Source organism: Mesoplodon mirus, assembly GCF_964341445.2.
Source record: "Mesoplodon mirus genome assembly, chromosome: X".
Lineage (NCBI taxonomy): Eukaryota > Metazoa > Chordata > Mammalia > Artiodactyla > Ziphiidae > Mesoplodon > Mesoplodon mirus.
The window spans coordinates 13998105-14022697 of record NC_138981.1 but is presented as its reverse complement, the minus strand read 5'-3'; the positions used below and the strand labels follow the sequence as shown (position 1 = coordinate 14022697).

The 24593-nt window shown below is 39.1% G+C and overlaps 1 protein-coding gene and 1 long non-coding RNA gene across 2 annotated transcripts in view; one reads left to right on the top strand and one right to left on the bottom strand.

Moving 5' to 3' along the window:
• Positions 1-3853, top strand: part of LOC309796511 — a 32382-nt gene extending 28529 nt beyond the window's left edge. The window contains exon 3 of the long non-coding RNA XR_014292470.1: positions 3346-3853. This is a non-coding gene — a long non-coding RNA (uncharacterized lncRNA). The remainder of the gene's footprint in view (positions 1-3345) is intronic.
• A 127-nt stretch (positions 3854-3980) lies between these two features.
• The window catches only part of MOSPD2 (motile sperm domain containing 2), a 66932-nt gene continuing 46319 nt past the window's right edge, over positions 3981-24593 (bottom strand). The window contains exons 9-15 of the mRNA XM_082609004.1: positions 24041-24217; positions 19345-19457; positions 16766-16862; positions 15884-15980; positions 15129-15258; positions 7079-7181; positions 3981-6476 (exon numbers count right to left, since the gene is read on the bottom strand). Of these exons, the coding sequence (XP_082465130.1) occupies positions 6339-6476; positions 7079-7181; positions 15129-15258; positions 15884-15980; positions 16766-16862; positions 19345-19457; positions 24041-24217 (855 nt within the window). The 3' untranslated portion in view covers positions 3981-6338. The remainder of the gene's footprint in view (positions 6477-7078; positions 7182-15128; positions 15259-15883; positions 15981-16765; positions 16863-19344; positions 19458-24040; positions 24218-24593) is intronic.

Genomic DNA, 24593 nt, shown 5'->3' with positions numbered 1-24593 from the left:
TATTCCCCCTAATTATAACCTTCTCCCTCTCCACCCCTGCAAAAGGAAGTAGCTGGAGTCACGGAGTATTGGAAAAGTACCTAAAACACATTTTTGACATTTAGTTTATGACTGAGAACAGTGATTTGGTATTTGACTCAAGCACATTTGCCTGTTAGTGGGTGAAAGCAGTTCAGGGCAAATTTAACTGCAAATAGTAAGTTCTACTGAATGAATCTGTATGACAATATTAGGGTGAGGGTTTGCTGCAGAAAAGAGAGAGGAATATTGGCATGGGAAAGACAAATGATTCACGTCTTAGTTTGTTATAGTCCCAGATCCTGCAAAAGGGGACAGTCATAATATTAGTAGTTTTAAAGTTTCTTGCAGTCAGAAACAAACATACATAGAAGGTAAAATCAAGTTTGAATTCATGGGCAATAGCAAATCCATGCAGAAGGAGCTTTGGGTGACTTAAAAAAGCTAGCGACATTTTCAACACACATATACATACACTGCTCTATAATGACCTGAAAATTTGCAGGGGACTTTTTGGAATAATAGAATTCAAGGCACTGGACTTTGATACAAAGTAAATTAGACGGAAAATATGCTGGGAATCATGATGCAAGTCTCCATAAGAAAAGGATTTTTTTCCTTTCTTAGTTTTAATCTTTTCTCATAGCTACCTTAACAGAGCATATGTATGTCCGAGAACACTAATTTAAATAAACTAACTGAAATGGATTATTCGGAAAAAAAAAAGGAAAGTTAAAAAAGACTAATTGTTTTTCACTATAGCTTCGTTTACAAAGGCACACAATTACTGGAAGTGCTCTTTGCCCTAGCACATTAACTCATCATGAGAATGTTTCTTGAGTGTTTATGATTGAATCAATGTTTAAAATAGTGGAGACATACTTTCCCTTAACAAATGACTTATAAAAGTTTGAATATTTGTGTGCACTGAAGTTATGAGACTGGAGAAAGCCAACCGGGATAGAGACATACTGTCCTCCGCGACTCTCATTTGATGCCTAACACAGAAGTTCTAGTCTATTTCTTTTCATGTGAGGACATCTGTGAATTCAAAGCAATCAGTCAGACTGGGTAAGATTGGGTTCAGCTTTCTGACCCTCTGTCTCCTGGTCTGCAAAGTGAGGGGACCAGATTGGATGAGCTTGCAGGTTCTACCCAATACACACTCTGTATAACCCTTTCCCTTGAGTGGGGGCTGGGGCTAGTGAATGTGATGGGATAACACTCCCATGATTTAGGTAAGCTTACACAGCAGGAGGGATTTGTCAGATGTAAAGTTTCTAATTAGTTATCCTTGAGTTCATCAGAAGGGAGATTTGTCCTGGGTGGATCTGATCTAATCAGGTGAGCCCTTGGAAGTGGATCTTTATCCAGTTGAGCCCCCACGGAGGATGCCATTGGCTGACAGTGTTGTGAGACCTTGACCAGAGAACCCAGCCATGCGGTACCAGACTCAGCCCACACAAACTGTGAAATAATTTGGGTGGTTTTAAGATGCTCACTTTGTGGTAATTTGTTACGTGGCAATAGAAAACTTCTATGATCTGATTGTATTAAACACATGACTCCTTGAGGTGACTAGACTATGGCTGAGACAACTAGCAGCTGCACACCCTACTAGGTGCCCTTCTACAGAGTGATGGATAAACCTCTCAGAAGGTTGATGCTGCACAACACAGCCCTCCATCAAAGTAAACAGTACATTAACCTGTAGGTTTCAAACCTTTCACAAAGTAAGTTCTGTCTGTAGCTTAGAATTCCAAGTAAGTTTCCAACCAAGGGTCTTGAGTGGTTATTTGTGTTTTGTCACCTCTGCTTCTCAAGTATTCCATCTTCTCTTTTGCCTCTCCTGCTGTTTAGGGTAGGTAAAGTTCTCAGAGCTGTCCTTTCAACATTGTAACCTGTTACTCAGATGTGGCAGTTCTGAGTGGTTGTAACAAGCAGTGGACTTGGGAGACTAGTTCAACTCTTGGCTCTGAAACCAACTAGCCTGTGACCTTGGGAAAAAGAATTATTTCTCAGGCTCTTGGTTTCCTTATCTGTAAAGCACAAGGTCTTATCATGTATTCTCACATTGTTCAGACAAAGGAACACGAACAACTGGTATTTGCAAGGATCACTCACATTCTCTAGAAAGACCTGAAAGTGTGCATGATCTTGTTCCTATGGGTCAGAGAGATGTTCCTCTGTATTCTTGCCAGTTGAACCAGTTGTCTCAAATATTTTAACACGTGCAAGAGACTGGCTTTACTTTGCATGGCAGGGGACATGAGTAGGGTAGGGAAGAGAATCTTTGGACATTAGAGGGAAGTAATTATATTCAGTGTTAAGAATGAAATTGTTATGAAGATGTGAAAGATCCTATGTGATATTTTTATGGAATTGTTACAAATGTAAGGGGAAACTGTTATGAATGGAATATTGCAAGATGAATTCCAGGTGTGGGTGTGCTGTTATGACGGGGTGTGGGTGCAATGGTGGAAGGAAGCATCAAACCAAGTCTTCCTCAGACTGGTAAGGGATACTCCTTTACAGGATTCAAGGCAGTTGATCATCACTGGCCATCTACATGCGTCCCTTGACCTGGGCACCAGAATTCAGAGTGAAGTACCAAGAAGGCAAGGATGGGAGTACAAAGCAGGGAAAAGTTTGGAGAACTGACATTTGGCTTTGAGTGAGATGGGATATTCAGGATATCAACCCAAGTGTGAAAAGTTCTAGGGAGCTGGAATGGAAGGTGGTGGAGGCAACATCAGGAAAGCCAGGCTAGCCTCTCCGGGGCTGCTTTTAAATGCAAGATTTCCTCTCACTCTTCACACTCATCCTGGGAAGTTGTACTTTGGTATCAGAGGCACTTAGGGATGAGGAAACTGAGGCTGAAAGAGGTTAATTAACATTCCCAGGTCACACAGGTAGCAAATGTCAGAGAGGGGACTTGAACCCGGGCATTCTTTGTTCAGAGCCCTCACTCCTGACCACCACTCCCTCAGCTGGGACAAATGGGAGGACTTCCATTCCGTGCCCTTGGGCCAGGAAGAAAAGGGGAGTCCTATGCTTCTGGGGACCCATGTTGTTCTGACATCAAGAAACCTCAAGTTGCTGGTAAAATTTAGAGAAGAGCTAAGTTGCTGTAAAGTAACTGATCCTTTTCTAGCTGGAGCTTTCCCCACACAGGAGCTCTTTCCTAGAAAATTGCATCTTTGGGGAAAGGAGGCCACACCCTCAGAGGCCTGGGTAGGTGTGGGGCTCCTTTGTAGGTTACCGGTCTGTCTCTGTGGCTCTGTTTTGAATTTCTCCCATGGTTTTGTATCTCAACCTCTTTTGCAGTTTAGAAGATGGACCTGTCCTTTTCGTTCTATTTTATGGAGCTGCACTTGGGAGTTGTGTCTTCCAGTGGCGAGGGGAACCACACAAACAATCCCCAGGGCCTTTGCCATCACTATCCGGGGCCGCCCCTCCTGAACCACAGCCACGTCCCGTGCTCTGGTGCGTTCTCGCCGGGACCACCTGCCATGCGCCCAGCAGCCAGGTAGGACTTCTTGTCAGCCTGCTTCCTGCAGGTTCCTGTCGGCAGGCAGGTGTATAGGTACTAGGATTGAGGGATGTAGGGCAATTCTGACATGTGTGGCCACTCTAGTGATAGGTTCTGTGATGGAGCCCCCAGCTGTGACAGTGAGGCCAATGCTAAGTTGGGAAAATGGAGAGCTCCCCTAAAGAGCAGTCAGACCCTGACCGAAGGGCGAGGAGAAACGGGACACACTAAGGACGGGTTCACCTGATGACACAATTGTGTCTCTGGAAGTTTGTGGTGCCGTCCTTATAAAAAGGTAAGTAGGTCCAGAAGAAATTAATGCGATCTTTGAAAGGTCAGAGTGAACCCTGAGCATTGATTTTTAAGATGCTTTATCAATTAGAGACCAGAGGTTTTTCCTGATGATATTTATTGCATAAATGTAATTATTTTTCTAAAACATATTAAAATAGAAAACATGTTCTTTTGATCAATTTATACAAAGAAAATACCAATATAGTAATAAAAATACTGAAAATATATGAAAAGCACCAGAACATTAGAGAAATTACACCGGCAACAATTCTAGGAATATATTTTTTTTTTGCAATTGTACAATAAAGTGCTATTAAATCCAGTCAAAATTAGTGGCAAGATATAAAAACAGTTATGGTATATTATGAAATTTGAGGCTAGGTTTACCAGCAATTTTATTTTTAGTCTACTTGCCTATAATGATATTTCATTAATGTTTTCATGGAAACTCTATGAATTTCCATTCCAAGTGAAGATAATTTAAATCTGAACGTTGGTCCTTGGTAATTTGGTCATGAACAGGTAATGACATATTAAAAAATAAAATTATTAATTATAGCATACTCAGTCATACAAACATGATTAAATAAAATCAAACGAAGACACAATAAAATCAAATGTAAATATACGTGATCAATTAAGACAAGTACAAAAGTTTAGATGCCTTTGATTTTATGGTTAATTTTCAGTAAATTTTGCTTAGTCACATTTAATAGACACACAAATGTTAACAAGAAATGTTATTATATTCAACTGGCCAGACATCAGGGAAAAACATTTTAGTGAGTCAACGTAATTTTCATGTGAAACATTAAAGGGACACCGTCAGGACAATACATTTCCAATTTTGACTATTTCCTCGCTTATTTGCTGAAGAACAAAACACATATACAGATACTTCGGGATTAGATTATAACAAAGCCAGGAATCTAACATATAAGGGGAAATCGCTGTGCACACACACAGGGAGATACTATGGACAGTACTTAGGGTGGGCTGCAGTCACTTTAACATCTGAAGGTGGGAAACTGAAACAGAAAAACCCAAATTAAGACAAAGTATCAGACCAGTGTCCATTTAAGGTTTTATTTCCTAGGCCAATTTTGAAGGAACTCTATTTTTTCATTCTTCATAACGCCATTTTGGAATCATCACGTTCTCAAGATGAAAGCCGCCAACACTACAACCTCAGAATAAAACATTCTGCAAACATGGCTCAATCAAAACTCAAAATTTATTTTACAGGCAGACTATTTTTTTCTTTCATATAAAGTATTTATATGTGAACCAACATGGACCAAACCTGTTTATATTAAATGAGAAAACAAACTACTTTCATTAGGCCCTGCTCGCGCGAGGTGTATCACGTTACGAATTGAGGAACTGTCCTCAGTATTGCTGTGACAAAGGCAGAATATATCAGGTGAGTCAGTTAACCCTGGTCTGAAGTTTTTACAGTATTTTTCACTCTTAAACGGAGAAGTGACACTTTCGATTTATTTTTTTCACCCCTACCGATACTCCAGTCTTTCGTCAAGTTCCCTTCTCATGGCTGATTTTAGCAAGGAATTGAAAGGTAAATGAATTATACTGCTATGCATCTCAAAAACTAACTTTTCAAAAAAATTTTATCTAACTCCTTTCATTTAGAAAGGAGGGTGAAGATGGTCCACTGGAGAATCAGGCCTTTAAAGTAAGTGAAGCAAAAGGGTCCGTGTCCAGCCAGAGAGAGCAACGTGACACTGTGTAAAAAAAAGACTGGAGAGGTTCTTCTTCTGGACGTTACTGACTGACAGAATTTAGAGAAAATCCAACCAGACTTAGTTCCCCAAATCCTAGCTAAATGAGAGTGTGAGTGTTCATTAAAAAGTCTGAGAGTAATAAAAGGCAGGCAGGCCGTTACGGAAGACGGATAAGAAACAAAGGCTAAAGGTAGTTTGGCATTAAGTAGTTGTACATTCCAAAAGAACATCGAGTAGCATCTGTTAGTAGTTCTCAAAATTACAAAGTCATGGTTACAGAAATTACTCTGTATGTTTTTTCAATATACATGTTCTTCTATATACATAGAATAGAAAAGCTAATAAGTGGGCTCAGCTATAATAATTCTGTCAAAAAAAAAGCAGATGACAGTTTTTGGCTGCAACAAAGCATGTTACTTTTCCGTTCAGCTAACATATATACATGATAAAACAAGCTTTAAAAGTATTAAATCAAAAGGGAAAAATAAATTATCTCTATTAAGTCACACAACAGATATACCTTTACTTACTTGATTAACTACCTATAGTCTCTTATAATCATTATCTTCAGCGTTTCCTTATTCTAACAGTTTATTTTCAAGACATGTTTCAGTTCCCCCCGAATGCCATACATGTCCTTGGAGGAAGGAAGCACAGATGTGCACCCCTTTCCGCACGGTGGAGAAGTTCCGGGTGTTACTTCTTCCAACTAATGAACGGAAAAGCCGTGTTTCCTACCGAGCACCACTGCTTTAACTGTACAACAAATAGAAGAAAGAGATGACCAAAGCAAGCGAGAGCACTGTTAAGGAAAGCAGCCACTGCTGGAACCAGATACAACGCTGAACTTGGTCTTCAAGCTTCCTGTTACTTTCTAGTAAACGATTGAGCTAAAGAGGGGAAACAAGGACGAAAGGTTTGTATCAATAAAACAGTACAATAATCACGTGCGTGACAAACAGGAATACGAGAAATCCCACAAACGTTTATGGGATACAGTCCATCTACTCTGAAAGGCTGGGAGCTGGAAACGCAATGCAGAATTAGGTTTGGTTGGTGAACGGATGTGTATCTGTTTCTTCTCATTCTGAAAAGGTCTAATTCTCTAGTTGAGAAAGGAACAAAGCAGTCATTTCCTGGAGGTACTGAAACCAGCTATTCAGAAAGAGAGCCCCTGTACCTTTTTCAAATTTAAATGCACTACATGGTACCTTTTCCATGAGATCAAGTTCTTCGATACCCCCCAAAGCACCATGCGCTTTGCTATAAGGTCCCTAGTCCAAATTGAAATAGCCGGAGCTTTCAGAAAGTTAGTTAGAAGATCTCCAGAAGTAACTCACCACTTACCATTTCCGATCTGGCTTCCCTTCACAAAGAAGAGCGCATTCCTGTCGTGTCTATGCCAAAGGTTTGCTTTATGTCAGTGGGGAAAAATGGATTTCTAATATTGATTAACATTAAAGACTTTTAGTTAGGAAGAAAGAACACTTACTTGTAGATAGAGATCTTCACTGGTTTTATCTGACATGTTAAAGGCATGGTCTTTTAATGTAAGAGTGGTTGGCTTAGTGCTCTCAACAATATGGCATCTTAACCTATGAAAGTACAAAGGAAACATAACTTCTTAAAGTTTTTAATGAATTTTTGAAAAAAAAAATGTAAAATGAAAACAGCTAAACACAGAAGTGTATGTAACAGAGGTGAAAGTACTCATTCCTCTCCCCAGATATATCTAAGGGAGCAGCTAGCTCAATGTGTGTTTATCTTTGAAGGCGAGCAGAATTTGCCACCCCAAAACGTGCCTCTGTGGCACAAGGTTTATCTTGAGCTGGTTATTTTTTTAAGAAAAAGCAGACAAAAGTGGAAACCTTTTTCACTTTTCAGTAAAAGCTCTGAAAAGTGAATAGAAGTTACCTTTTTGTGAGACATGCACAGTTACAAGGGAAATTTCCATCTGTAAGGGTATCTCCCTCTCTGCCAGGTAGAGGAGGATGACTTTGTGTCTCTAGAAACTCTTATCAATGGAGAAGGCAGAGACTTAAATCCGCAGGACAACCTTAGCCGTGTATGTTGTACTTTTCCCACCATCCTCCCAGAACTGGCTCCCTCACCACCATCATCATCTTTTCCCTTTAGCTGGGGTGGTATTTAAGGTGGTGTCATGGGCCATTGCGGGAAGTTTTACTGTTTTCCTGGGTCTCTCAAGTATACAGGAGGTATACATGCTATTAAACTTCTGTTTTTTTCCTGTTTTCTTCTGTTCATCTGTCTATGATTACGGGGGTATGGCGGGGCGGGGGGATCTTAGCCAAGAACGTAGAAAAATAAAGGGAAAATTATTTTTCCTCTCCTATAGTTTGGCAACCTACCATGGGAGCTGCTGAGATACCATACTCACTTGGGAGCCTGCAGATGGGATTCTGGAAAACTGGCAGAAGCCCGAGAAGGGTAAGAATTCTTACCAAAGTCAGCTCTCCTGGATCTCAGTCTGGTGCAGTTGAGAGAGGAAGGTAAAAATTTCACCTTGTCCCTTCTTTTCCAAATTGAGATTAGCAGGAGAAAATATTTGTGTCAGCCAGTTCCTTAGGTATTGTGACTTTGGTAGAGATTATTGTTACGAGTATTTTTGTCTTCTACTGGTCCTCTTTCCTCCCAGAGATGGTCACTGTTTTCTTTTCTGTCTTTTGTGTTGCCATAAGGAGAACCATAGGACAGATGAGATTTTCCTTTTGTTTTATTCTGTCTTGGGAGCTTGGCTTTATGACCAGTGAGAATAGTCTCTCTGGTCTCTGCAGGCTGGATGATGCATGTGTCTGCATGCATCTGGCGACCACCTGAATAGGCTGGGGATCCGAGACACTAACTGAGAAGCAGCATTCTCTGATGGTACCGGCTCTCATGGGCATCTGTCATAAGGGCCCCTTGTCGTCTCAAGCTTGTCGTCTTATTTAGGGCTGGAAAAGTCCTATTCCACTAGTGCTTACCCAGTGTCGCAGGTTTGTAACTGAAGGCATATCACATTCTTAGGGGAAACTGGAGACACTTTTCACGACCCCATTCTTACCACCTGTGACAATGAAGGTCTTTGCTTTCTTAGGCTAACGCTGGGAGTGAGCTTTCTGAATCGTGTGAGGGCTGCATCTTTTGCACCCCCTTTCGGGATGCCTCTTGCATCCATGGTTAAGCCATAAAAAGGCTTATAAGTTTGAGTTGCTATTGAGATTAATATAAGATCCTACTACTCATCAATGGCCAAGTGGTGGATCTTTTGAATTGGAAAAACTTCTGTGTTTAAACATTTTTTAGAGAGCTCTCAGCCTAAACAATTATCTTGGTATCTATGGAAAGACCAACTTGAAAGGAGGACATGAAGGAGTATGGTGGCCAGCCTTAGGGACGTCCTTAGTAAGATGAAATTACAAAGCTCTTTTTACCTCCACTTTCAGAAGATATCTACCAGATTTAGAGAAGAGTTAAAAAGATTAGTGGCCAATCAGTTCCCCACTCATAGGGACCTTGATTGGCTGCTAAGGGGTGTTCTTCACACCCATGATTCTACTGTAGTTATCAGACAAGCCAGATGGCCCCCTAGGGAAAACAGGCACACTCACACGGGCAGCATGACCAGAATTCCTCCCAAATTATCAGGAAATGGATCAGCTGAAGGCCAATATTCAGGGGCTGACAGAAGCAATAGTAGGGGCTTTTTCCCCTAAAGGTGAATTGGTCCAAGGTTGAATTGTGCACTCAGAAAAAGGAGAACATTCAAAGGCCTTTGTTGAACGCTTTATACAGACTTTGTAAAGGCATGCTGCATTAAGCCCTGAAACTCCAGAACACAGAAATCATTGGATTTCCATCTTAATTGGAAATCTCCCTGATATAAAGCAAATTGAAGAAAACGTAGTTGGATGGGTAGGTCAGTCCCTTGATGCCATTCAGGCTGCAATCCAATTTTTTGAGGAATTAACAGCAACTGTCTTTGTCTTGCAAATCTTCACAAAACCAGAAATTCGGCTCTAGAAGCAATTCAAAGTTCACCTATTCTAGCCATTCCAAAACCTGCCCTATTTATCTCAAAATTACTTGTAGGTATTATAAATAGACCAGGTCACTGGAAACAGAACTGTCCTGTACTTAGAAAAGTAAGACAAAATTTAAATGGTAATTACTCTAAACCCCTGATAATAGGTAAAGTACCCCCAAAACGCCAGGAAAAAAACTTACTTTCTCTGTCCCTTTGAGGTGTAAATTTTCTACCCCACCTTCTCTAGGACCTGGTAGCCAGCTCTTAGAAATGCAAACTTTAGGAAAATGAAGCTCATCAGAAGTTAAAGAAAAGGAACTATTTTGAAATTGGGCAAATGAAAAAAGCAAAACAACCCCCCCACACACGAATATAAGTTTAAAAAAAAAAAGCTTTAGCACTCTGAGCAGGTAAACTTATTCCAACTGCCAGAAACACAGTTCAGATCCAACTGTCCTTTTATAAGCTAGTGAATTTTGTGTCATTGTACCTAATTCATGGCTAAAATATTGGAACCAGAGCTATAAGGTCTCTGGTTGCATCTGTATGATTACATGTGTGTATATATGTATGTTATAAATGTGTGATATTTTTCTACCTCTGAATGGTACTGCCAAGATTAATTCATAAAAACTATTCAACTGGCTTAAAGAAAAATAAGTGCTTTTCAAATTGAATATTCCTAAAACTCTCAGAAATATAGAAACTAACCCCCAATTTTTTTCATGTTCACACGATCTGGGATAACCTTTCGTAAATAAAAGCTAGGTTAAATCAAGACAGTATGGTACTGGCACAAAAACAGAAATAGGGATCAATGAACAGGATAGAAAGCCCAGAAATAAACCCACGCACATATGGTCACCTTGTCTTTGATAAAGGAGGCAAGACTATACAACGGAGAAAAGACAGCCTCTTCAATAAGTGGTGCTGGGAAAACTGGACAGCTCCATGTAAAAGAATGAAATTAGAACACTCCCTAACACAAAAATAAACTCCAAATGGATTAGAGACCTAAATGTAAGGCCAGACACTGTAGAACTCTTAGAGGAAAACAAACATAGGCAGAACACTCTTATGACATAAATCACAGCAAGGTCCTTTTTGACCCACCTCCTAGAGAAATGAAAATAAAAACAAACAAATGGGACCTAATGAAACTTCAAAGCTTTTGCACAGCAAAGGAAACCATAAACAAGATGAAAAGACAACCCTCAGAATGCAAGAAAATATTTGCAAACGAAGCAACTGACAATGACAATCTCCAAAATTTACAAGCAGCTCAATATCAAAAAAACAACCCAATCCAAAAATGGGCAGAAGACCTAAATAGACATTTCTCCAAAGAAGACATACAGATTGCCAACAAACACATGAAAGGATGCTCAACATCACATCATTAGAGAAATGCAAATCAAAACTACAATGAGGTGTCACCTCACACCTGTCAGAATGGCCATCATCAAAAAATCTACAAACAATAAATGCTGGAGAGGGTGTGGAGAAAAGGGAACCCTCTTGCACTGTTGGTGGGAATGTAAATTGATACAGGCGCTATGGGGAACAGTATGGGGGTTCCTTAAAAAACTAAAAATAGAACTCCCATACGACCCAGCAGTCCCACTACTGGGCATATACCCTGAGAAAACCATAATTCAAAAAGAGTCATGTACCACAATGTTCACTGCAGCTCTATTTACAATAGCCAGGACACGGAAGCAACCTAAGTGTGCATCAACAGATGGATGGATAAAGAAGATGTGGCACATATATACAAGGGAATATTACTCAGCCACAAAAAGAAACGAAATTGAGTTATTTGTAGTGAGGTGGATGGACCTAGAGTCTGTCATACAGAGTGAAGTAAGAAAGAGAAAAACAAATACTGTATGCTAACACATATATATGGCATCTAAAAAAAAATGGTTCTGAAGAACATAGGGGCAGGACAGGAATAAAGATGCAGATGTAGAGAATGGACTTGAGGACATGGGGAAGGGCAAGCTGGGACGAAGTGAGAGAGTGGCATGGACATATATACACTACCAAACGTAAAATCGATAGCTAGTGGGAAGCAGCCGCATAGCACAGGGAGATCAGCTCGGTGCTGGGTGACCACCTAGAGGGGTGGGATAGGGAGGGTGGGAGGGAGACGCAAGAGGGAGGGGATATGAGGATATATGTATATGTGTAGCTGATTCACTTTGTTATACAGCAGAAACTAACACACCATTGTAAAGCAATTATACTCCAATAAAGATGTTAAAAAAATAAATAAGATACAAGGATGTAATGTATAGCACAGAGAATACAACCATTATTTGATAATAACTTTAAATGGAGTATAATCTATAAAAATATCAAATCACTATGTTGAATACCTGAAACTAATATAATGTAATCAATTATACTTCAATAGAAAACAAACAAACTGGGTTAACTGGCAGGTCTTCAGAGTTAGCAACATTAGATATAATAGAGACATGCAACCTTTATTCTACCTGGGCTTACTATTCAAATAAGTTCATGTTATCTCTGTTACAAAATCTGTCAGCAAGAAGAACACCTTGGCATGATGGCTGATTTTGTGTAATGTCTCCTGGCATTTGTATGAAGAGTCTAAACAATTGTTGGTAGCAAGCGATTTAGATAAATGTCAGTGAGATAAACGCTAGGTGAACTTATCAGCAATGAGTATATTTTATGGTATATCTCTTACAAACAGTTTTCCAAATGTCTTTGGTAACTTGAAACTTTAGAGTTTTGCTAAGTTAAATGATAGGAAATTCACTGAATATCTAGATCATTTCCAAATAAGATAAAATACTGAAACATTAATTACTACACATAGGTTTATCTACTTCTGGCTTCTTATTACAGAATGAAAGATATTTGGGTATATTAGTAAACATATCTTGTGCCACAATGAAAAACTATACTATGAGGAAGTATCTATTTCTAGAAATTATGAAATATATTCATAAATTTGCCAATCTAAAGAATGCTGGTGTAACAGACTGCAAGTGCTTATTTATTAGTTTTCACTAGAAAGTAAGGTTTCTAAGGATTATTAAAATGACTAGAAATAAGTATATCAACCCTATACATAAGAATCAGGATATGTTTTTGGGCAAGAGAAGTAGGGAGGTGCATTTTTGTTAAGGGAAGTGAAAGTGATTTTATCCTAAAGTAAAGCTATAGTTATTTCAGAGTAGAAAGTAGGAGAATAAAGGACAAACCAAAAAGAAAGAAAAAAACCCCATAATTTTGAGGTACTGTTTGATAAGAACTTCAAAAGTAGGCCCTCCTGAAATGTAACTTGAAAATTGAAACGTCTACTTCATCTACAAACATGTCACAACTGCCATGAGCCTTATCTAGATCCGTGTTCCTTCCTACCTCGGCTTTAGGTTCTGTTCCTTCTAACTTCCTCAGGAATTTCACTGTCAATGGTTTATTGTGTAAGGTCAGCCTCTCCTTCTGAAATGGTCCTTACTATGGTTTTAAACAACGCTCAAATATCTCCAATTACAAAATCCCACACAACCCCTTCTCAACACAGTCTTCCTTCCAACTGTGACCCTGGTCCCTCCCCAGCAAGCCATACCTCCAGAAGTCTTACTACCTCTGTTTCTTTGGCATCTGGCTCCTACCAACTGAAAGTGTTCCCCGTGAGGTCATCAATTACCTCCATCACGTCACCAGCACCGGTCACCTCTCACACCTCACCCTTGACCGACATGGGCAGCACTTGGCTCCTCTTTTGTGAAACACACTCTAACCTGGGCCTTACTGACACAGCTCACCGACTGCTTTCCCTCCTGACTCCCTGTATTGTCCTCCTTCATTTGGCTACTAAATATTCCTCTGAGCTGTGCCTAACTTTCACCCTCTCTCGCTGGGTACAAGTTAGACCTAGCCTAGAGGAAATAAAGCTCGTCTTCCCAGGCCCATTCTTATTCTTCTTGTTCTCCTACCCTCTCCGAATTGCCCACAAAGGGTAATCGTTCTCCCAGTGGTTTTACAATGGTACCCAAGCTGCTCCTCTGGGCGCTGTCTGCCTCCAACATTCTTTCTTACCATGGATCCTCTCACACTCTGTTCCAGCCACATCTGTATTCTCTCAACTCCTTATTTGAAGATTCAACTTAACCACAACCCTTACTAGGTTTCTCAGCTTCTCATCTACAAAATGGGGAAAATAACTACCTATGACCTAGGGTTGTTTTAGTGACTAAATAAATAAATGAGAGTAACACACTTAAATAGAACTTGCTACATGCCAGCACTAGTCTTAAGTGTCGTTAACTCACTATCACTCTTTCACCTATGTCTGCCCACAGTCTACAAAGCCTCCCAGAGTAATCCTTTAAAAAAAAAACAAGCTGGTCACCTCATGGCTCTGCTCAGCACCAACTAATGGTTTCTCCTCAGAAGTTCTCACTATGGCAATGATCTGGCATCCCTTACTGGATTCAGGCTACACTGATCTCCTTGCTGTTCCTCACCCAGGCCAAGCACACATCTTTTTCATTTATGGTTCCCTCTACCTGCAAAGCTCTTTTCCCCGTTATCTAGGTGGCCTACTCTCATTTCCTTCAGGTCCTACTCAGATGTCATCAGTGTGGCCATCCTTAACTACCCTCAACTGAGCTTTCTCAATCTTGACACCACTGACATTTTGGGCTGGATCATTCTTCGTCATGGGGTGCTGTCCTGTGCATGGTGGGATATTGAGTAGCATCCCTGGTCTCTACCTACTAGAAGCCCACGGCACCCCACTGTCCAGTTATGACAACCAACAACGTCTCCAGGTACTGACAACCGTCCCTTGGGGGGCAAAACTGGACACACTCCGAAAAAAAACCCACAATCAACCTTCTTCTCTATTCTCCTCCTCTTTTCTATACATCTTTTTTGCACACATGCACAGACATACATGTATATGCCTATATAGTCACAGGGTTTTCTCTTAAATAGGATAATTGTCATACATATTTTTCTGTGAGTAGGTTTTTTTCTTTTCCTAATAGTATATCACAGATGTCTTTTTCCTGTATCAGAAAAAACAGATGTACTACACTCTTTTGAATGGCTTCAGAGTAATCCTTCTCAAATGCATTTCACTATTACTTTACTGATGAACATTTACATTCTTTTCCATTTTTCACTACTACAAACAATTTCTGTGAAACAATGTTTCACTGCAGCAAACATTCTAGTACGTAAGGTGAGCATTCCTACAAAGGTAACTGCTGTAAGAGAAAATCTGTGTTTGTAATTTTGACACATCCAGATTCTTGCATTGGCCAGCAAGCAAATCTCTGCTATTAGCAATCTCCTAGAGAAACTCCAGGTCTTGTACCCCAGAGCCTTGTAGGGGTTGGGGCCCAGAGTGTAAGCCTAGATGTCTGCCAAATGCCAGGAGGAAGGGATGCCTGCTTACCCGTGTAGGCGCATTCCTCTTTGGGATTTTTCCCATTGCAATTTGAGAGCCTGTAAGGGAAAAGCATACCTATGCTCCATTACTTTGTTTCTGGGAACTTCTTTCCAGAACTGAGTCAATTCTGCTGGGCCTGTGCCAGATGACTGTTCCATTTCTGCAGCCATGATCAGAAAACGGTCTTGGGCAGAGACTGTTAAACCTGCATTCCAAAAGGGTAACTTATTATATAATAAACAGGAACCTTTACAAAGGGACAAAGGGTTGGCTATGTGGCTTAAGCATTATTCTAGAAAACAACACTAAGGAAAAAGAATAATATGGAACTTTTTTTTTTTTTTTTCCGGTACGCAGGCCTTTCACTGTTGTGGCCTCTCCCGTTGCGGAACACAGGCTCCGGACGCGCAAGCTCAGCGGCCATGGCTCATGGGCCCAGCCGCTCCACGGCATGTGGGATCTTCCCGGACCGGGGCACGAACCCACGTTCCCTGCGTCGGCAGGCAGACTCTCAACCACTGGGCCACCAGGGAAGCCCGGAATGATCTTAAAAAAGGAAAAAGTTCTCCTAAAGATGAAGAATTTTTTTGTTTGAAATTCAATTTTAACTGGCATCAGTTTAAACAATTTTACTTCTTAAAAAATTTTTGTTTTAATGAGAGCCATTCACCCGTCTCATTTTACAGGTGAGAAAACAGATGCCCAGAGTGTGGTGAGGTGACTTGCTGATACCCTGCTAATTTCTAGATTCCAGTCCAGCTTTGCTGAGTCATCACCCAGCCCCAGGCCCCCCATAACACCCCACTGTGGCCAGCCAGGTGACAACTCACCCCCATGGGGAGACACAACTATATCAACTGATGCACCCGGATCACAACTGCTGTTGCTTGGCTTGACTCTGTACTTTTCTGGAGCAGTTGTTCTCACCTGTTTACAAAAAACAGTAGTCATATAACCTATATGCTCTTTGGGGGGAAATGGCTTTAAAATGACTTAAAAATCATTAATAAAGTGTATAAAACAATCTTGGTGGTTATGTATAGAACATATCTTTTCCCATCTGCAGGAAAAAAGCATCTCAATCTACTAGAAAAAAACACTCATCAGTCTATTACTTAGCCTTCCTCTTAAATTAAGAAATCCAACCATTAAATATTTATCCTGTTAATCACCTGAATTTAATAAATCATGTTCAAAAAACAACACACATTAGAACACATTACAATAGTGTCCAGAAATTTAAAAGCAGTAATCAAAGGACATCTAGGAAGTAGATGATTTAAGGAAGTAATACCCTACAATAGGGGGCGCAGTGGTGGACTCAGTCCTGTTATACTTAATGCTCAGTGTCAGGTTAGTATCCAGTATAAACTATACTCCAGAATATACCACATTTGGGGGAAAACGCACTTTAGATTTTATAGTTTTATTTTTTCACTCTCTCTATGAATTAAATTATTCATACAATGGAAAGTGATTGTCTTTTTTTTTTTTTTAAACAAACAAACCCTGGGACTAATTTGGACAGTACCCTATTACTGCACATTAAAGACTAAGATACAGACCTCAGGGAAAATTTTAGATAAGCTGTGACACACAGTTAGAGATAGAAGGCAGTATAACAAGCCTAAAAGTAGAAATAAAAACACTGTGCAAGTTCAAAATTATCAATCTTTCAATTTTCACATAATTTATATCTTTCAGATATTTACCTTAAATGCCACTATGTTTTTCGTTACATTTGTCAACATTATTAAAGCTTTCTTCTCTTCAGATTCTGTACTTCCAAAATACAGTTCTTCCGCTGGGCTAGGTGGCAACAAAAGCATAAGACAACGGTATTGCTCAGAATAAATGACAATCTAATCATCAGCTTGAAGAAAAACATTTGGTTAATATTTTACACTCATTTGTATAAAGAGATTTCATCAAAGAAGATTACAAAACAATACCTAATATATTTTGTATTTTAATCTTACTGATTCAATGCACACTAAAAAGTCCTATGGTTTCCCCCAAGATCTAAAAGCAAAATAGGAAAGAACAGGAGTGAATTAGGAAGATTCTGAATTAGTCCTATAATCAGCACCATCTTAAGGTTTATTTTATTAAAACTCTTTGGTAGGTGATAGATAAAAATCAGAGAAGAAATTGCTGCTTCAACTTTACCTAATTACAAACATTAGAATGGGGCACATTTTTATACATCAACAGAAAAGAGTATAACTTAAAATGATCATCAGGGATATATTTAAGTAACAGAATAAGTCCTGACTATAGAAAGGTTTTTTCTAAATAATATGGAAGGAGAAAAACACAAAATATGGGGCGGGAACTACAGGAAAAAACTGTCAAAAAAATCAGTGAGGCTCAAAATGCAAATTTTACTATTATTGGCCACTGTATTTTAAAAATAAAAAGACTCAAGCAAAGTTCATGTAGTTTAATTACATGAGCCAAATCAGGTGCCTCCAAATGATGCAAAGGACTGTGATTTTTATTTATTTATTTACTTTTAAAAAAATCTATTTTTATTTTTGGCTGCATTGGGTCTTTGTTGCTGCACATGGGCTTTTCTCTAGTTGCAGCAAGCTGGGGCTACTCTTTGTTGTGGTGCATGGGCTTCTCATTGGGTGGCTTCTCTTGTTGCAGAGCAGGGGCTCTAGGTGCACGGGCTCAGTAGTTGTGGCTCTCGGGCTCTAGAGCGCAGGCCCAGTAGTTGTGGCGCATGGGCTTAGTTGCTCCGCAGCATGTGGGATCTTACCAGAGCAGGGCTTGAACCCGTGTCCCCTGCATCGGCAGGCGGATTCTTAACCACTGCGCCACCAAGGAAGCCTGGACTGTGATTTTTAGATAAAAAGGTGAATTCTTCAGATAGCCCTTGACTTTGAGCTCCACCTTTAAATAGATTCATTTTATATCAGGAATATCTGCATATCAGAGATATTTATTCATGTAAAGAACACACATGTTAAAATAAGCGCTCTCCCAGGAGAGCTGTGCCCAGCTTTGGACAAGACATAAATTAGCATGGTTGCTGGCATCTTTTTAAAACCCAATCTGAAATATACCACAGAAAAGACAGGAAGGTTATGGATCTCAGAACTGCTCTCAGTATCCAGCACAAAAACCATGAAAAGCTCTAGGGAGACAGAGGTTGGGAGAGACAGAGAGAGAGACAGACAGAGAGAGAGACAGAGAGACAGAGAGACAGAGAGACAGAGAGACAGAGAGAGACAGAAAGAGTGTGTGTGTGTGTGTGCGCGCGCACGTGCGTGTAGGATAAGCACTGATTTTCTGGAGAGATGGGTGGGCATTGCAGAGTTGGCTTTCTCCCTAGCCGGATCTTCTAGCCATACCTTGATAGTTACAAGCCAGGACCTATGGTTTTGACAGGCCTCCAGAGAAAAAACAGTAACTTCCAAACTACTAGAGGGAAAAATGGGAAACAAACAAATTCCAAAGTGGGGGAAACAACAAAGAAAAACCACAGAACAGAACATGCACATGTGTTTCCCTCCTTCCCTCTCACACACAGACTCACACAGATGGTGAAGATAAATCTAAATAGAACAGTATTCAAAATATATGTAAACAAACCAATCTTGTCAGAGAATTTCAGATTTGATGTTTAAAATGTCTGGCTCTATTGTTAATGAGTCTTTAACAGTTACATAGAAAGGTTTCAAGTAAAGGGACAGAAAATGATACAGTAGGCCATTACTAAATAAAGTTGGTAAAGCAGTATTAACATAAGGCTGTATAGATTTACCAACCAAAAGCATCATTAGTAAGAAAGGTCTTTACATAATGATAAGGAAACAATACTGAATTTTTTGGATTGAACAACCTAGAAAGAAAAACAGATGTGCTGAAATTTGGATTTGGTAAAAACCCTATTATTCTGGTTAAGCTTTAGCTTTTGGAAGGTCAAATTGATAAATGGCTACTTCAGTGTCATTTCTGGCAACTTCAAACTTGTGCAAGTCAAACACTATCAGTAAAATGAGAAAAATGTATGTCATTCAGATTTGTTGTTAATATATGAATATTCACTCTTATTACCTGATGTGGGATAAAGGCTCTTTAAACACACTCAACAGAATAAATAACAAAAAGGTAGCTACAAATACCCACTATATCTGGAAACCAAGGTGAGTCTTCAGATAACCCTTAATTTTATATTTCCACAGTTTCAAAAACAGGCCAGAACTTTTCTTAATTTTGCAGTTCCCTCAAAATGATCAAGATATATTATGAAAGCATAGCTAATAAAATCTTCAACTAGTACCTGATGTGTAATAAGGGCCCTTTAAACACACTCAGTGGTTTCTTGAAAGCTTTCATTTTGGAATCAACTTTTTCATTCTCTTCTGCTTTGGAAGTAGGTTCCATTATGTTAACCTAAAGACAAAAATATATATATACATATATATGAGGAAAGAAAGATGAATTTCACACTGACAGGCAGTTCATTAGGTCAAAAAGTAAGCATTACAGTGACTCAATCCAAATTACAATCTTTAACATAGATTTATTATATCTAAATTATATACTTAACATATAGTAACCTGATGATTGACCTATATTTGAGTGCCTACTATGTAAATAGGCCCCTTTGCAAATGTAACATGGTCATTCCCTTAAGAGTTTTTATTTTTATTTTTTATTTTTTTGGCCGCCCCACATGGCTTGTGGGACCTTAGTTCCCCAGCCAGGGATTGAACCCAGGCTCTCAGCAGTGAGAGCGCAGAGTCCTAACCACTTGACCACCCGGGAATTCCCCTCCCTTTTAAGCGTTTTAAAATCTGTTCTACATTGCAATATATTTATCCCTCTATCAAGTCCCTGATATCTCATAAAAACATCACTGTTCTTTAAAAATGAAAGAGAGAAAGTAGATCAAGGTAATGTTCTGAGTTAATTACTTTTATTTATTTTAGATACATAAAAATATTTTAGATAAAAGGATTTTTTTAAGATGTGTTTACCCAATTTTTATACAAAAGCATGGAATCAACCTTTTCTATATTGTAGCACACTACCAGTCAACTAGTGCCATGCTTCCTCTTTCCTTTGACGTACAAAGATGTGGAAGGGCAGCAAGTTGAGTGAATTACCTAAAATTACACAGCTAGCTAGTGGGAGAACTGGGGCTACATCACAGCTTTTGTCTCAATTTCTTTTTTTTTTGTGAAAATTAACTTTTTCAGGGGAAATCGACAGTAACACAATCATAGTCGGGGACTTTAACACCCCACTTTCACCAATGGACAGATCATCCAAAATGAAAATAAATAAGGAAACACAAGCTTTAAATGATACACTAAAAAACATGGACTTAATTGATAGTTATAGGACATTCCATCCAAAAACAACAGAATACACATTTTTCTCAAGTGCTCATGGAACATTCTCCAGGATAGATCATATCTTGGGTCACAAATCAAGCCTTGGTAAATTTAAGAAAATTGAAATCGTACCAAGTATCTTTTCCGACCACAACGCTATGAGACTAGATATTAATTACAGGAAAAGATCTGTAAAAAATACAAACACATGGAGGCTAAACAATACACTACTTAATAACCAAGTGATCACTGAAGAAATCAAAGAGGAAATCAAAAAATACCTAGAAACAAATGACAATGGAGACACGACGACCCAAAACCTGTGGGACGCAGCAAAAGCAGTTCTAAGAGGGAAGTTTATAGCAATACAATCCCACCTTAAGAAACAGGAAACATCTCGAGTAAACAACCTGACCCTGCACCTAAAGCAATTAGAGAAAGAAGAACAAAAAAACCCCAAAGTTAGCAGAAGGAAAGAAATCATAAAGATCAGATCAGAAATAAATGAAAAAGAAATGAAGGAAACGATAGCAAAGATCAATAAAACTAAAAGCTGGTTCTTTGAGAAGATAAACAAAATTGATAAACCATTAGCCAGACTCATCAAGAAAAAAAGGGAGAAGACTCAAATCAATAGAATTACAAATGAAAAAGGAGAAGTAATAACTGACACTGCAGAAATACAAAGGATCATGAGAGATTACTACAAGCAACTCTATGCCAATAAAATGGACAACCTGACAGAAATGGACAAATTCTTACAAATGCACAACCCGCCAAGACTGAATCAGGAAGAAATGGGAAGTATGAATAGACCAATCACAAGCACTGAAATTGAAACTGTGATTAAAAATCTTCCAACAAACAAAAGCCCAGGACCAGATGGCTTCACAGGCGAATTCTATCAAACATTTAGAGAAGAGCTAACACCTATCCTTCTCAAACTCTTCCAAAATACAGCAGAGGGAGGAACACTCCCAAACTCATTCTACAAGGCCACCATCACCTTGATACCAAAACCAGGCAAGGATGTCACAAAGAAAGAAAACTACAGGCCAATATCACTGATGAACATAGATACAAAAATCCTCAACAAAATACTAGCAAACAGAATCCAACAGCACATTTAAAGGATCATACACCATGATCAAGTGGGGTTTATTCCAGGAATGCAAGGATTCTTCAATATATGCAAATCAATCAATGTGATACACCATATTAACAAATTGAAGGAGAAAAACCATATGTTCATCTCAATAGATGCAGAGAAAGCTTTCAACAAAATTCAACACCCATTTATAATAAAAACCCTCCAGAAAGTAGGCATAGAGGGAACTTTCCTCAACATAATAAAGGCCATACATGACAAACCCACAGCCAACATCATACTCAGTGGTGAAAAACTGCAACCATTTCCACTAAGATCAAGACAAGGTTGCCCACTATTATTCAACATAGTTTTGGAAGTTTTAGCCACAGCAGTCAGAGAAGAAAAAGAAATAAAAGGAATCCAAATCGGAAAAGAAGAAGTAAAGCTGTCACTATTTGCAGATGACATGATACTCTACATAGAGAATCCTAAAGATGCTACCAGAAAACTACTAGAGCTAATCAATGAATTTGGTAAAGTAGCAGGATACAAAATTAGTGCACAGAAATCTCTGGCATTCCTATACACTAGTGATGAAAAATCTGAAAGTGAAATCAAGAAAACACTCCCATTTACCATTGCAACAAAAAGAATAAAATATTTAGGAATAAACCTACCTAAGGAGACAAAAGACCTGTATGCAGAAAACTGTAAGACACTGATGAACGAAATTAAAGATGATACAAATAGATGGAGAGATATACCATGTTCTTGGATTGGAAGAATCAACATTGTGAAAATGACTCTACTACCCAAAGCAATCTACAGATTCAATGCAATCCCTATCAAACTACCACTGGCATTTTTCACAGAACTAGAACAAAAAATTTCACAATTTGTATGGAAACACAAAAGACCCCGAATAGCCGAAGCAATCTTGAGAAAGAAAAATGGAGCTAGAGGAATCAGGCTCCCTGAATTCAGACTACACTACAAAGCTACAGTAATCAAGACAGTATGGTACTGGCACCAAAACAGAAATATAGATCAATGGAACAGGATAGAAAGCCCAGAGATAAACCCACGCACATATGGTCACTTTATCTTTGATAAAGGAGGCAAGAATATACAGTGGAGAAAAGACAGCCTCTTCAATAAGTGGTGCTGGGAAAACTGGACAGGTACATGTATAAGTATGAAATTAGATCACTCCCTAACACCATACACAAAAATAAACTCAAAATGGATTAAAGACCTAAAAGTAAGGCCAGACACTATCAAACTCCTAGAGAAAAACATAGGCAGAACACCCTATGACATAAATCACAGCAAGATCCTTTTTGACCCACGTCCTAGAGAAATGGAAATAAAAGCAAAAATAAACACATGGGAATGAAACTTCAAAGCTTTTGCACAGCAAAGGAAACCATAAACAAGACCAAAAGACAACCCTCAGAATGGGAGAAAATATTTGCAAATGAAGCAACTGACAAAGGATTAATCTCCAAAGTTTACAAGCAGCTCATACAGCTCAATAACAAAAAAACAAACACCCCAATCCAAAAATGGGCAGAAGACCTAAATAGATTTTTCTCCAAAGAAGATATACAGACCACCAACAAACACATGAAAGAATGCTCAACATCATTAATCATTAGAGAAATGCAAATCAAAACTACAATGAGATATCATCTCACACCAGTCAGAATGGCCATCATCACAAAATCTAGAAACAATAAATGCTGGAGAGGGTGTGGAGAAAAGGGAACCCTCTTGCACTGTTGGTGGGAATGTAAATTGATACAGCCACTATGGAGAACAGTATGCAGGCTCCTTAAAAAACTAAAAATAGAACTACCATACGACCCAGCAATCTCACTACTCAGCATATACTCTGAGATACCATAATTCAAAAAGTCATGTACCACAATGTTCAATGCAGCTCTATTTACAATAGCCAGGACATGGAAGCAACCTAAGTGCCCATCAACGTATGAATGGATAAAGAAGATGTGGCACATATATACAATGGAATATTATTCAGCCATAAAAAGAAATGAAATTGAGTTATTTGTAGTGAGGTGGATAGACCTAAGTCTGTCATACAGAGTGAAGCAAGTCAGAAAGAGAAAAACAAATACCGTATGCTAACACATATATATGGAATCTAAGAAGAAAAAAAAAGGTCATGAAGAACCTAGGGGTAAGATGGGAATAAAGACACAAACCTAGTAGAGAATGGACTTGAGGATATGGGGGGGGAAGGGTAAGCTGGGACAAAGTGAGAGAGTGGCATGGACATATATACATTATCAAACGTAAAACAGATAGCTAGTGGGAAGCAGTTGCACAGCACAGGGAAATCAGCTCGGTGGTTTGTGACCACCTAGAGGGGTGGGATAGGGAGCATGGGAGGGAGGGAGACGAAAGAGGGAAGAGATATGGGAACATATGTATATGTATAACTGATTCACTCTGTTATAAAGCAGAAACTAACACACCATTGTAAAGTAATTACACTCCAATAAAGATGTTAAAAAAATTACCTTTTTAAGAAGAGCTGTTTGTTCTTCATTACAAATTGTTTCCAAGGTTTCTTTGCCATCACTTTCTATATCTTCTTTACTTGAAGCTTCATCCTCACTGGCAATAGGCCCATTTTCACACAAAGGTGTCTGGAAGTCATCATCTACAAGTGGTGGATAGCTATACTTGAAAGGATCCTGAGAGAAAAGAATTTTGCATCAGCTTGCTAAGAGGTTGGTGGAGAAATAATTCTCTTAGTAAAGTGAAAATCCATTCCTCTGGCCAAGAAAACAGAGTTAATTAGATAGTGAAATTTAAAACAAAGCAAGCATTTCGAAACAGCAAGGGAAAAAGCAGGACGTGGTGTGGGACAACTGGCCCGCCATCTGTAAAAGAACCAAATTGGATCTTTAGCTCATTCTTTTTTTAAAAAAAAATTTACTTTTTGTTTTTTTGGCTATGTCGGGTCTTAGTTGTGGCATGTGGGATCTTTCATTGCAGCACACGGACTTCTCTCTAGTTGTGGCGTGTGGGTTTTCTCTCTCCAGCTGTGGTGCACGGGCTCCAGGGTGC